The sequence below is a fragment of the Tachypleus tridentatus genome, chromosome 6 (assembly GCF_004210375.1).
Source record: "Tachypleus tridentatus isolate NWPU-2018 chromosome 6, ASM421037v1, whole genome shotgun sequence".
NCBI lineage: Eukaryota > Metazoa > Arthropoda > Merostomata > Xiphosura > Limulidae > Tachypleus > Tachypleus tridentatus.
The window spans coordinates 4,973,680-4,989,840 of NC_134830.1; the positions used below are offsets into that span (position 1 = coordinate 4,973,680).

General features: G+C 36.6%; 1 protein-coding gene across 1 annotated transcript in view; it reads right to left on the reverse strand.

Annotated features, from left to right (window-relative positions):
- Positions 1 to 16,161, reverse strand: part of LOC143251865 (UBX domain-containing protein 1-like) — a 31,861-nt gene that overhangs the window by 11,775 nt on the left and 3,925 nt on the right. Inside the window, 3 exon segments of the mRNA XM_076503162.1 lie at positions 6,519 to 6,650; positions 13,932 to 14,115; positions 15,565 to 15,641. Coding sequence (XP_076359277.1) covers positions 6,519 to 6,650; positions 13,932 to 14,115; positions 15,565 to 15,641 — 393 coding nt within the window.

Genomic DNA, 16,161 nt, shown 5'->3' on the forward strand with positions numbered 1-16,161 from the left:
CAATGACAAAACTTACATTACAGTTGTCTTCTCTGTGATTTTTTCCATTGTTTTACATTTTTGATCAGAAAATATAATAATTTGTTTTAACTAATAACTGTTTGAATGTCTTTGTACCTATGATTTTTCCACAATTGTCAATCATCAACATCCCATAATATCCAAAGAATCTTTCACAAAAAGCAAATGACATCATAACACAGCTAACCATATTTCTTTACATGTCCAAATGAACTAATTACTGTTTGGAATTTCCCAGATATGACTACAATCCATCATTACATAATCATTATAATACGTTCCGAAGAGCAGGCTCGTATGAAACATAAAACTGATTACGTGCCCTGAAAGCAAAACTAATTATTTATCAACAACATGTCTCTGCCAGGTATTAATTTTGGTAGACAAAACTCAAAAACTTTCCACTTTAAGCACCATCATTAATGCCCAGACATAACATGTTAGTAACAAGCATTACGAAAAACATAACAGCATAAAAACATTTATTCCATGGTAACCAAAACACCTATCGTACGTATGTGTATAAAACATTAAAAGTGTTGTAAACTGCTATAGAAATACACAGCATCTAGCTAACACCATATTTATTAGGTAATAATTTCACTTAATAAATAAACCTCAAAACTAGCTTAATAAAGAGTGGAATTTATTAACAAAAATAACTTGTGAATATGGAAAAATGTACACAAAGTAAAATGTTTTTATATGTTACAGTGAAATTACATTCAATGAAACTCAGTGTGATCTGACCCAAATTCTGGAAAAAACTTAACGCTGTTTCACCAGATGTCGTGCTAAACGTTTTTAACCCACATTTCTCACAAGTTCTAGCTTGGGTCCTTAGTCCCATCTTCTGTAGTCAGTACATAATATATAAATAAACACAATAAACAATTATTAAGAAAGAACTTCAGAAAACACAAACATGAGGCCACAAGAGTACATAGCAGAAGTGTCATTTGTACATGTCACTTGCATCTTATATATTATGTATACTATATAATATCAACCAATCACACTAAGCCTAACTCCCATCTAATTATGGAGTAAAATTTTAAATTGGTCACTCTGCTTGCCTAATACTCACAGCATAACCAATCTCAAAGACATCTTCCCTACTTTTCTGATATGTCTGTTGGTAAGCTATATGCTATAAGCAAAGTCAAGAGTTTTATACAGATTTTTAAGTTACCATATGGATAAGCTAGAATATAAAACAAGAAGCTCGTGTCTTAGTTACCATATGGACAAGCTAGAATATAAAACAAGAAGCTCGTGTCTTAGTTACCATATGGACAAGCTAGAATATAAAACAAGAAGCTCGTGTCTTAGTTACCATATGGACAAGCTAGAATATAAAACAAGAAGCTCGTGTCTTAGTTACCATATGGACAAGCTAGAATATAAAACAAGAAGCTCGTGTCTTAGTTACCACATGGACAAGCTAGAATATAAAACAAGAAGCTCGTGTCTTAGTTACCACATGGACAAGCTAGAATATAAAACAAGAAGCTCGTGTCTTAGTTACCACATGGACAAGCTAGAATATAAAACAAGAAGCTCGTGTCTTAGTTACCACATGGACAAACTAGAATATAAAACAAGAAGCTCGTGTCTTAGTTACCACATGGACAAGCTAGAATATAAAACAAGAAGCTCGTGTCTTAGTTACCACATGGACAAGCTAGAATATAAAACAAGAAGCTCGTGTCTTAGTTACCACATGGACAAGCTAGAATATAAAACAAGAAGCTCGTGTCTTAGTTACCACATGGACAAACTAGAATATAAAACAAGAAGCTCGTGTCTTAGTTACCACATGGACAAGCTAGAATATAAAACAAGAAGCTCGTGTCTTAGTTACCACATGGACAAGCTAGAATATAAAACAAGAAGCTCGTGTCTTAGTTACCACATGGACAAGCTAGAATATAAAACAAGAAGCTCGTGTCTTAGTTACCACATGGACAAGCTAGAATATAAAACAAGAAGCTGGTGTCTTAGTTACCACATGGACAAGCTAGAATATAAAACAAGAAGCTAGGTGTCTTAGTTACCACATGGACAAGCTAGAATATAAAACAAGAAGCTGGTGTCTTAGTTACCACATGGACAAGCTAGAATATAAAACAAGAAGCTTCGTGTCTTAGTTACCACATGGACAAGCTAGAATATAAAACAAGAAGCTTCGTGTCTTAGTTACCACATGGACAAGCTAGAATATAAAACAAGAAGCTGGTGTCTTAGTTACCACATGGACAAGCTAGAATATAAAACAAGAAGCTCGTGTCTTAGTTACCACATGGACAAGCTAGAATATAAAACAAGAAGCTGGTGTCTTAGTTACCACATGGACAAGCTAGAATATAAAACAAGAAGCTTGTGTCTTAGTTACCACATGGACAAGCTAGAATATAAAACAAGAAGCTTGTGTCTTAGTTACCACATGGACAAGCTAGAATATAAAACAAGAAGCTCGTGTCTTAGTTACCACATGGACAAGCTAGAATATAAAAAACAAGAAGCTCTGTGTCTTAGTTACCACATGGACAAGCTAGAATATAAAACAAGAAGCTCGTGTCTTAGTTACCACATGGACAAGCTAGAATATAAAACAAGAAGCCTCGTGTCTTAGTTACCACATGGACAAGCTAGAATATAAAACAAGAAGCTCGTGTCTTAGTTACCACATGGACAAGCTAGAATATAAAACAAGAAGCTCGTGTCTTAGTTACCACATGGACAAGCTAGAATATAAAACAAGAAGCTCGTGTCTTAGTTACCACATGGACAAGCTAGAATATAAAACAAGAAGCAAGTGTCTTAGTTACCACATGGACAAGCTAGAATATAAAACAAGAAGCTCGTGTCTTAGTTACCACATGGACAAGCTAGAATATAAAACAAGAAGCTCGTGTCTTAGTTACCATATGGACAAGCTAGAATATAAAACAAGAAGCTCGTGTCTTAGTTACCACATGGACAAGCTAGAATATAAAACAAGAAGCTCGTGTCTTAGTTACCACATGGACAAGCTAGAATATAAAACAAGAAGCTCGTGTCTTAGTTACCACATGGACAAGCTAGAATATAAAACAAGAAGCTCGTGTCTTAGTTACTACATGGACAAGCTAGAATATAAAACAAGAAGCTCGTGTCTTAGTTACCACATGGACAAGCTAGAATATAAAACAAGAAGCTCGTGTCTTAGTTACCACATGGACAAGCTAGAATATAAAACAAGAAGCTCGTGTCTTAGTTACCACATGGACAAGCTAGAATATAAAACAAGAAGCTCGTGTCTTAGTTACCACATGGACAAGCTAGAATATAAAACAAGAAGCTTCGTGTCTTAGTTACCACATGGACAAGCTAGAATATAAAACAAGAAGCTCGTGTCTTAGTTACCATATGGACAAGCTAGAATATAAAACAAGAAGCTCGTGTCTTAGTTACCACATGGACAAGCTAGAATATAAAACAAGAAGCTCGTGTCTTAGTTACCATATGGACAAGCTAGAATATAAAACAAGAAGCTCGTGTCTTAGTTACCACATGGACAAGCTAGAATATAAAACAAGAAGCTCGTGTCTTAGTTACCACATGGACAAGCTAGAATATAAAACAAGAAGCTCGTGTCTTAGTTACCACATGGACAAGCTAGAATATAAAACAAGAAGCTCGTGTCTTAGTTACCACATGGACAAGCTAGAATATAAAACAAGAAGCTCGTGTCTTAGTTACCACATGGACAAGCTAGAATATAAAACAAGAAGCTCGTGTCTTAGTTACCACATGGACAAGCTAGAATATAAAACAAGAAGCTCGTGTCTTAGTTACCATATGGACAAGCTAGAATATAAAACAAGAAGCTCGTGTCTTAGTTACCATATGGACAAGCTAGAATATAAAACAAGAAGCTCGTGTCTTAGTTACCATATGGACAAGCTAGAATATAAAACAAGAAGCTCGTGTCTTAGTTACCATATGGACAAGCTAGAATATAAAGCAAGAAGCTCGTGTCTTGTCTATTTACTGAGATATCACTCATGTACTTAAACACAGTGACCCCTCTCACTTCTTTCTATTTGTAAGACATGCTCCCTTAAATACACTTCAATATATGACATGTGAATAACTGACAGCTTAGAATGTCCCCTAAGTGGTTTTCTTATCAATTTTAATCTGTTGAAAGGCATTTTGAACCAAGATTTCAAGGAAGTAGGTTGTGTCTCTAGTCTACTTGTCTGTATTTGAACCTAAAAACAAAATAAAATTTCAAGTTACCAAACGTGAAAATTTATAGTGAAATTTCATGGTATCAGTATAATTATTTATGATTATTTGGTTATTCAGATGTATATATAACACCTAAAATTTTTTTTTTTTCTACATCCTCCACATGCAAAACTTCGAAAGAGTTAGTAACATTCAACCAGCAGCAAACAAGTACAAAGGACATAGCTAGAAGAGATAATTATATGTTCTACTTCTTTGTTTACCCTTTTATGTTTTAAGAAAAAATTAGGTTTAAGAACTTGTTTGTACATTGTAATATAATTTATATACACATATAACAATTGAAGTGTATCACTTTGTAAAGACCAAAGGTCAGTTTTATATTGTTGGATACACACCACATCATTGTAGCTTTTGTACTGTTAGCCAAGCATGGCTAAAAGGTCAATATAACAAAAATAAGAAATACATGTATATGTATATAATGTTGCAAGAATTAGGCTAGTTACTTTAAACATTTGTGTTATAATTTGTGGCTATTCTTGAATGAAAGAAGCAAAATTTAAATTTCCTAATCTGTTTATGGTGGTTACAAGACAGATCAAATTGACCAAACCTGTATAGAGATTAAATAATGAAGATTAAAAATAAAAGTTTTTCCTTAAGAAACATTTAATAAAAATATCTGGACATAAGAATTTCATTCAGAAGTAAAATCTGAAAATCTTCTAATACATAAAAGTAAAACGAATATTACTTTTCACGTTGGATAGGCAACATGCAAAAACAAAAAATGCTTGAGAAAAATATTGCTTAACAATTCTTAAGACTTAATGAAAAATAAAACTTATGTATGAAATCACTGTAATGTTTACTGATATTCTGCCAAATTTCAGGAACATACACTTACTAATTTATAAGTTATAGCATAAAAACTGTAACAAGCACAAAATAGTTATGAGGACAGTCCCAGGGCCCACGCCAGAGCTGAAATAATTAAAAGCTATTCCTTTTATTAAAAGTTTTTATCATTAACAATGCTAACAAATTTATATTTGAACTAAAATATGCTTTTAAAAAACATTATGTACTTTCCAAAAACACACATTCCAGAATTCTCCAGTGATACCATTTTAGACCACTTACTAAAGAGTACTCCAATGCTAAAAGTGTAAAAAATGGCACATAATTATTTTTATGATTACTTCATTTGCACTTATTTATGAGTTTCCTATCTAAATAGTGTTCTCTCCAAGATGTAATGCTGCTTGGATAATGTTTGTTTAGAAGAGCTAAGAAAATGTGTTTAGCTGCTGTGATGCCACAAAACACAAGTGCAGTCATATGGTATTTATCGACTGAATATTCTCCAGCTTATGTTAATATACACAACATTATAAAGCTGAAATAAAGAGTCATACAAAAACACTGGAACAAGAAGGGAGTGACTGTGAGATGCTTGGTTTCTTTTATACCTGTTAAACATGCTGTGTTATTTTGTTTCACTGCCTCAAAGTTTGTTATTACAAAGTTCTGTATTGTGGACAAACATTTAATGCCATATACAAGATTCAACAACTGCCAATTTTGTGGATTTTCAACATAGCTGCCCTTTCTTTATTCTGGCATGCTGCAGGACTAACATGTGCATGACGATAGTTGGACAGTTTGGTTCTTTGTGATTGACGGGGGCTGCACTTTTGTCTGTTTTTATGCCTGATAACGAAGAACTGGTATTTTTGAAATAATTTGAATTATTGTAAGAAATATAGGAAACACTGTTTGTTCTGGTTTAAATCACATTTTGCAAAAACCTTTTAAATATGCAGGCAGTATGCAAGTCTGCATTTTGATTAGAAAAATATAATTGAGAAATGCAGACAGCTGAATAAATGTGAGGTCTATTTTACACATGTGCTTGGCTGTTGTAATGGAAATTAACTTGGACATGTGCATAATAATAATAATGGTTCGTCAGTGCTTAAAAAATTGCAGGCCTATGAACTTTTCAGAAGCACAAACAGATTCTTATAACAATAGAAATAGACTTGTTATGATGAATATTATTCTGAAAAGTCCAAAACGGATGCATGGAGAGATACAAGAAACTAAGAACACTTCAGTTCTTAGAACCAAGTATAAAACTTGTCTCTCCATTGTTCTATACAAATTATTCAACAAGCTGAGCCCTCGAATACAGTTCTCCATTTCTTAAGAAATGCTTAATAGAAGTTATTATTTTGAAAAACAAAACACACTTTCTTAACTGCTCTCGTTTGTCTCCTTCTGTTAAAGGTTTGATTTCTTCTGTTGATTCTGAGAAACTCTGGTGACCAGACTTAACTGCATGAAACTCCACTTCATCTTCTGACTTGAACTTCTTACCACACCTGAAACCACAATATTATAACTGTTAATCAGAATAAGTATACATTAGTAACATCATTCTAGAAGTTTCTTGTTGTAAGGAACATCACTACGCTTATTTCATTTCTAGCTATGTTTGAGTCATTTATTAAAATGAGTAGGAAACCATCTTCTTACAAATGTAACAAAGACCACCACAAACATCGTAAAAAGTGGTACTTGAGCATAGAGTCCATAAAAATAATCGTTCATAGAAATTTGTTTAAAATGCTACCAGACTCGCAAGACAACCTTCATTAAAGACAACACCGCCAGACTCGCAAGACAACCTTCATTAAAGACAACACCGCCAGACTCGCTAGACAACCTTCATTAAAGACAACACCACCAGACTCGCTAGACAACCTTCATTAAAGACAACACCGCCAGACTCGCTAGACAACCTTCATTAAAGACAACACCGCCAGACTCGCTAGACAACCTTCATTAAAGACAACACCACCAGACTCGCAAGACAACCTTCATTAAAGACAACACCACCAGACTCGCAAGACAACCTTCATTAAAGACAACACCAACAGACTCGCAAGACAACCTTCATTAAAGACAACACCAACAGACTCGCAAGACAACCTTCATTAAAGACAACACCAACAGACTCGCAAGACAACCTTCATTAAAGACAACACCAACAGACTCGCAAGACAACCTTCATTAAAGACAACACCAACAGACTCGCAAGACAGCCTTCATTAAAGACAACACCACCAGACTCGCAAGACAACCTTCATTAAAGACAACACCACCAGACTCGCAAGACAACCTTCATTAAAAACACCAACAGACTCACTAGACTTGATTGATTGATTGATTTAGTGTTTTATGGCACAAAGCAGCGAGGCTATCTGCGCCAGACATTCGGTAAAAATATAAAAAAACAAAGAAAAGAAAATAAATAAATGTAGTAATAGACATAAATGGAAATGAAGGTAAAACAAAAAAGTATAAAACCAATGTTGACACCTGGTCTACAATGTTAAGATAGAAGGCAGAGTATAAGAAGTTGTAAGGTATTTACTCTAGCAAAAAGGTAATGATCATAAACCAGGAAGACTAACAGGTAAGTTCAAGAACCACCGTCAATCACCTGAAGTTAGCCTTTCCAGTCCTGGTTCCGGGTTATGTGTCATAGCAGCTATTATCAAAATGTAAAAGAATAAAAGTTTTAAAAGACACTCCACACAATCATAATAATGAGTAGCCAAATGTCCAGTAAAAAGATAAAAGTCAAGTAAATGGAGTAAAATTTGTAAAAGTAATTGAAGATAAAAGCAAAACGGCAATTAAAACAGAAAATGGCGTAAAAACCAATGTTGACATCCAGTCAACAAAGTTGTAAAGGACTACCTGTAGCAGAATGGTAATGATCATAACCCACCAGGAAGACTAACAGGTAAGTATAAAAACCACCGTCAGTCACCTGAAGTTGGTCTTTCCAGTCCTGGTTCCGGGTTATGAGTCAATATGGCCAGTACTAAAAAGTAAAGTAGTAAAAGTGTGAAATGATATGCAGCAAAAGTATAATAACAACTCGCCAGGATGACTAACAAGTAGTTCAAACGGATAGTTCAAACAGTAGCGTTAGTCACCTGAAGTTGGCCTTTCCAGTCCTGGTGTCGAGTTATTTAATGTTATGGCCATTGTCCAATGTCAAATTGAATGAGAGAGATTAAAACTGTAAAAAAGGAACCACAATTAAAAAGGTGTAATGAATAAATATGCAACACTTAAATGAGATTAAAAAGATTAATGGCCATTAAAAATTAAAAACATTATCAAGGTGGACAGAGTCACCACCACCAATAACTCTGTCCAATGTTACAGATTGACCCTGGGAAAAAATATGTTTAAAATATTGCCATCGTTGAGAATTGTAACGAAGGCAAGAAAGTAAAACGTGGCTGATAGTGATTTGAGTGTTACACAAACTACACATTGGTGCATCAGTTCCAGATAAAAGAAAATGATGAGTTAAAAAACTGTGACCAATGCGTAGCCTAGTGAGAACAACTTCCTCCTTCCGAACTTTACGGAACCTAGATGGCCAAAGTCCAATTTTGGGTTTGATTTGAAAAAGTTTGTTGTCGCGTTGCTCACTCCAAGTGGACTGCCAGCTGGCACGGAGCCGAGCCTTGAAGACAACACCATAGTCCATATACGGAATAAGCATAGGAGTAATGGTGCTGAAGCAGACATAATTAGCTGCCATGTCTGCAAGCACGTTTCCGCAAATACCAACATGGCCTGGTATCCAGAAAAACTGGATTGAAGTAGCTGCTAATGAGAAATGGGCCAGTCGGTTTCGAATATCAGCGAGAATAGGATGTGAGCTAACGTGTAGCGATTCCAAGGCAAGTATAGAACTAAGCGAATCAGTATAAAAAGTGCAGATGGAGTACTGCTCAGCTGCAATATGATCCAGGGCAAGAGATATGGCATACAGTTCAGCAGTGAACACAGAAGCTGTAGAAGGGATTCTGTGCGCAACTACTGATCCATAGCAGAGCCCACTGAATTACCTGATTTGGAACAATCTGTATAAATGGGAACTGAATGATTGTTTGAAAGATATTCATTGAATAAAAGACAGTACTTCCAATCTGGAGTATCTGCCTTTTTTAGGTGACTGAAAGAAAGGTCACATTTGGGGGCTGTAATAAGCCATGGTGGGATGGGCTGACCTGTGGAATCTGCAATGTTATCCCAAGGACAGACCCAATTCATCCAATTGCCCCAGGATGCGAAGGCCAAACGGAGCAATGACAGATCGCCTGTTCTGAAAAAGTACTGCCCACCGAGGAAGGAAAACACATTTCCAGGTGGGATGCTTTGGTAAGGAATGAAGTTTCAAAGTATATTGTAAAGATAGTTGCAAACGGCGAAGGTGTAGAGAAGGTTCATGAGATTCAATGTATATACTTTGAACTGGAGAGGTACGGAAAGCCCCAGTGCAGAGTCGAAGTCCTTGGTGATGAATGGGTTCCAGCATCTTTAAGGCCGAGGTTCTGGCAGAGCCATAGACCATTTATCCATAATCGAGTTTCGATCTAATAAGAGCACGATATACCTTTAACATTGAACAGCGATCTGCCCCCCAACTGGTAGAAGAGAGAACACGGAGGATGTTCAGTGCTCTTGTGCATTTGACCCGAAGCTGCTTTAAGTGTGGTTGAGAAAGGCTTCTCTGATAGATGTTTCAAGACGGAATTAGGTGGTCTGTGGTGGAGTGCTGTCGACGGAACCCACACTGGGTGGGCGAGAGGAGGTTGTTTGATTCAAGGAACCAAACAAGACGAGCATTAACCATCCTTTCTAATGTCTTACAGAGACAACTCGTCAAAGCAATTTGACGGTAGTTTGAAGGAATCTTGGGATCTTTCCCTGGCTTAGAGAAAGGTAAAATAATAGCCTGGCACCAGGCATCAGGAAAAACATTCTCCTGCCAGATCCAGTTGAAAACAATCAGAAGGACATCAAGAGAAGCAGGAGATAGATGGTGCAGCATGTCATAATGAATATCATCAGGTCCAACAGACGTACTGGCAGACCGATGAAGGGCCATTTTTAGTTCCATCAGGGTAAAGGGACAATGATAGTCAAAGAAACAGTCAGTTCGAAAGGAAAGAGGTGATCGCTCTGCCCGAGTCTTGATGGCCAGGAAGGTAGAGGAACAAGCAGAAGTGCTAGATACCCGGCAAAAGCTTTCACCTAGAGTGTTAGCGATGTTCCAAACATCAGTCACCTCCTGACCATCAGAGAGTAAGATCGAGAGGGGGACAGAATTGTTGTGCCCATTAACCTTCAATCCTGTCCCATATGATCTTGGAACTGGTGGTAGAAGATATGCTGGTTGTGAACTTAATCCAAGATTCCTTCTGGCTTTGACGTCTTACCCACCTAGCATGTGCACGGGCCTGTTGGAAAGCAACCTGGTTTGAAAGTGTGGGATATCTACAAAAGTATCCCAGGCCCGCTTTGAGCCTTCTGTGCTAAGTGGCAAGCAGGATTCCACCACGGACGAGGATATCATGGAAAGCGTGTCGAGGTTTTAGGAATACACTGAGCAGCTGCATGTGTAATACAGTCAGTTACCGCTGCTACACAGTCGTCTATTGATGGCTGATTTACGATGGCAGGATCAAGTTCTGTGAGAGCAGTGAAAGTGGACCAGTCTGCCTGATCCAGCTTCCACCGGGGCACCCGGGTAGGGTGGCATCGACAACGGCCAGTCTCTCTCAAAAGGATCGGAAAATGATCACTGACTAGTGGATTACTGTCAACCCTCCATGAAAAATGGGAGAATAATGAAGGGGAGCAAACTGAGAGATCAATAGCGGTAAAGGACTGACTAGGTGCATGAAAGTAAGTGGAAGAACCAGTATTGAAAAGAGAAAGATTGTGATCAGAGAGCATCTGCTCTACAGATCGGCCCCTCCCATCAATAATAGCACTTCCCCAGAGGGGATGATGTCCATTAAAATCCCCTAGGATTAGAAATGGAGATGGCAACTGTTCAACTAGAGCATCAAGATCTGATTCATCAAATGAGATAACCTGCCTTGATGGTGGCAGGTGCACGTGGTGAAGTAAATGTTAAAACGAGGGTATTTGTTGGCAGTGTAATTCCATCTTTGCAGTGGAGATCGCCTCACTGCAGAAACTCCTTGAGTGGAGAGACCAGCGAGAATCTCTGACTGGGAACGCTCTTCAAATCCCTTTCAACAATAACTCCTCGTGAAGAATTCAAGGTAGCATGGGGTGAAACCTCAATAGGTATATCCCAATTGCCTTTGAATTCAAGAGGAGTTCACTGTGTTGGGATGTGGATGTTTCAAGCAATATGTCACCAGATCAAGTTTCTTTACTGATTTTGGAGAGCCAGCAAGTCCCTCTAGTCCCTTTTGAATAAAAAAGGGGACATTGCCCTAAAGGTTTTTCCAAAGATAATGTAATATAAGAAAATGAGGTGCGTGTGTTACTGATGTTGAAGATTGCTGTTCTGAGTATTCAAGGCGTGGTCGCTACCCATTGACTGTTTTTTACAATTTTATTTAAATTTTTGGAGGATCCATAGGAAGAAGAAAAATTTCGGTACCCACTGACCCCACCCACCATGGAGCCCTACAAGGGGACGCACTACAAAGTCATGCAAGGACAATGCAGCAATGCCAGGGTTTCGTGAGCACTATACCCAAACACCAACATCAGGCACAATGTCCACAACACCCGTTGAGAACTTCCAACACTGGTACTTGGTTGACTCTAGCCCAAGTGGACCAGCCGATTGACCCGAGGGGGGCCACCCAAAGGCCACCCGTCACAGGAATTCGAGGCCAAAGTGGGCAACCTTCATTAAAAACACCACCACCAGATACACTGGGCAACCTTCATTAAAAACACCACCACCAGATACACTGGGCAACCTTCATTAAAAACGACACCAGACTCACTGGGCAACCTTCATTAAAAACACCACCACCAGATACACTAGGCAACCTTCATTAAAAACGACACCAGACTCACTGGGCAACCTTCATTAAAAACGACACCAGACTCACTGGGCAACCTTCATTAAAAACGACACCAGACTCACTGGGCAACCTTCATTAAAAACGACACCAGATACACTGGGCAACCTTCATTAAAAACACCACCACCAGATACACTGGGCAACCTTCATTAAAAACACCACCACCAGATACACTGGGCAACCTTCATTAAAAACGACACCAGACTCACTGGGCAACCTTCATTAAAAACGACACCAGACTCACTGGGCAACCTTAATTAAAAACGACACCAGACTCACTGGGCAACCTTCATTAAAAGCGACACCAGACTCACTGGGCAACCTTCATTAAAACGACACCAGACTCACTGGGCAACCTTCATTAAAACGACACCAGACTCACTGGGCAACCTTCATTAAAAACGACACCAGACTCACTGGGCAACTTTCATTAAAAACGGCACCAGACTCACTGGGCAACCTTCATTAAAAACGGCACCAGACTCACTGGGCAACCTTCATTAAAAACGGCACCAGACTCACTGGGCAACCTTCATTAAAAACGGCACCAGACTCACTGGGCAACCTTCATTAAAAACGACACCAGACTCACTGGGCAACCTTCATTAAAAACGACACCAGACTCACTGGGCAACCTTCATTAAAAACGACACCAGACTCACTGGGCAACCTTCATTAAAAACGACACCAGACTCACTGGGCAACCTTCATTAAAAACGACACCAGAGTCACTGGGCAACCTTCATTAAAAACGACACCAGAGTCACTGGGCAACCTTCATTAAAAACGACACCAGAGTCACTGGGCAACCTTCATTAAAAACGACACCAGAGTCACTGGGCAACCTTCATTAAAAACGACACCAGACTCACTAGACAACCTTCATTAAAAACAACACCAGACTCACTAGACAACCTTCATTAAAAACAACACCAGACTCACTAGACAACCTTCATTAAAAACAACACCAGACTCACTAGACAACCTTCATTAAAAACGACACCAGACTCACTAGGCAACCTTCATTAAAAACAACACCAGACTCACAAGACAACTATACAGCCTTCACTAGTATTGTTCATAAATTAGGCATTACACAAATATAAACATTCACAGAATTTGAACAGTATTCCACCCCCATCATCAATAGAAGCCTGGTGCCATTTTTAATAAATTATTATTACACTGTTTAGTGTATATGAACAGTGGATAACATTTATTAAATTTGGATATTTGCATGCTAGCTGTCACTAATCTCAAACTGATAAAGTAAATAATCACAAACACCCAACAACAACTCTTTGTAACTCTAATCAAATAGTAGAATATAACTATCAATCTTATATCACACCCATAGCCCCAAAGTATAAACAAAACTTTGCTGCAACAAGACACAGACCCCCAATATCTATCATGCCAAACATTGGACTCTGTGTTTTGCGGGTTGTGCAAAGAAAAAAAGAATGTAATTCATTGTGGTAATAATATTTAACATTCATTTTCAAACAGAATAAATAGTGATGGAAAATATGGATATTATACAATATAAGTGACCAGTAGAGTACTAAACAAAGACAAATAAAACTACCAAAATAAAATGTCCAAGTTTTTGAAGCATTTTAAAGAGAGCACCCATCAACAGTGTGAAGGTTTCTCAATAACAGTTTTAAAGTTATCAGAACAACTTTATAAATGCTGTTTTAAATAAACTCACTCATCACACTGAAGGGATTTTGCCTGACACCCATCACTGATTTCTTCTCCTATCTCATTGTCAGTTTTAGTTTCTTCTGTGTCCAAGTTTTGCGATTCTTGTTTCACATCAGATATTTCACTTTGTTCGGGCTTGTTCATTTCTTGTGGTAAAGATGGGTTTGTGTCATTTTCTTGGCTGACCACTAGAGAGAACAATTATCATTGACAAAAGGAGTAATTACACATATTTACATTAGTTGTCCAAAGGAAAATAATAAAACTTTCTAAACTTATTCTTTCACTGTTTCTGCCTTGAAGCAGACAATAAACTCCATGTTAACCTCTGCTGGAATTCAGTTGTTCGTATATATTTATTTAAAAGAAGTCCAAAACTTCTTAGTTTGATTTTACACTAGTATTCTAAAAACAACATGCCAGATACAGTCTGTTAAATTCCACATGTATTTTGTCTATTGCAAGTAAACCATTATTAAAACTGAAGGCTAGGATTTTAGACACAGCTTGCATGTCATGTAGTTTTTTCAAACTAACTATTCCTTCAGCCATTAGTTTCAACTTTTTTTTTTTACACCCTTACAGCTTAAAGAGAGTTGGAGAAAGTGAAAAAATGTCATCAGTAATGGAAATGACAAATACAGTGTAGTTAAAATGTATTATTATACACTCTCACAAAATACAGTGTAGTTAAAATGTATTATTATACACTCTCACAAAATACAGTGTAGTTAAAATGTATTATTATACACTCTCACAAAATACAGTGTAGTTAAAATGTATTATTATACACTCTCACAAAATACAGTGTAGTTAAAATGTATTATTATGCACTCTCATACAATACAGTGTAGTTAAAATGTATTATTATGCACTCTCATAAAATACAGTGTAGTTAAAATGTATTATTATGCACTCTCATAAAATACAGTGTAGTTAAAATGTATTATTATGCACTCTCATAAAATACAGTGTAGTTGAAATGTATTATTATGCACTCTCATAAAATACAGTGTAGTTAAAATGTATTATTATGCACTCTCATAAAATACAGTGTAGTTAAAATGTATTATTATACACTCTCATAAAATACAGTGTAGTTAAAATGTATTATTATACACTCTCATAATTCTTGAAAATCCCCAAGGTTAGTTCCTAGATTAAGAATACAGCATTTAAAAATGCAACAGACCTAATACTAACATCTTATGATAAATATAATCCCAGGCTTCTACAAGGCAAATACACCAATAACAATAAAATGTTAAACTTCCCTTACATATTACCTCTAACTTTATTAACCAGCTAAAAGGTTTCTCACTGTTCAAACGCTATCACGACAACTCACATAAAGTTCTTCAATAAATTCTGCATCATTATTTCAAATGATAAACAAGCACTGTGGTGAAATGCTAATTTAAAATGTTTTATTGGATATGTAAGCCTAATATTAGGCCTAGTAACTGAATTAAAATTAACTGTTTTCAAATTATTTTTGTAATGGTGACAAAACATGTTTTCTGTTCAGAAAATGGATAATTAAATATTATAATAAAATTAAATGAGTGGATAATTCTGATTTTTTTTTTTTTTAATTTATGCAACTTATCTTCAACCAACAGGTAATTCTATATTACCTTCTACTTCCTGATTTTTCGAGTTGTCTTGATCCATAGGTTCATCAATACCAACCTCATCACTGTGAGCCAAGAGCCTAGAAACATACAAAAGCAATTACATATATAGTATATGGATATGTGGATAAATTGGGATATTATTAATATAAAAAAAAGTTGAACATTGTGGATGGATCACAACACAGGGGAGTTTGATTTATAAGACTGGTTAGGAAATTATCATGAATAATGAATAGTTTTAGTTCTGGCAAAGAACCAAATAATTTTTCAAGTTAAAGGTTCAAATCATAATGAAATGAGAATGAACCTGCTTTAATAACGATCCTCGATTTTTACCATCTGAATTTTGAAGTTAATCTGAATGTGAGAGGAAGATATCTCTGGTATTTCATTTTATAATCATGTTCTCAATGTACATGTATTGAACTGGTTCTACTTTGATTTGTTAAACACTGTTAGCACAGAATTTTTCTTTTCTCATATAAAAAAATATATGCTTTTATTGTATTTTCAAAACACAATAAACAATTAACCCAATATTTTTTTGGGAGGAGTGTTGAATCCATTTTACTTCACCATTATAAGAAGCTCGATGGT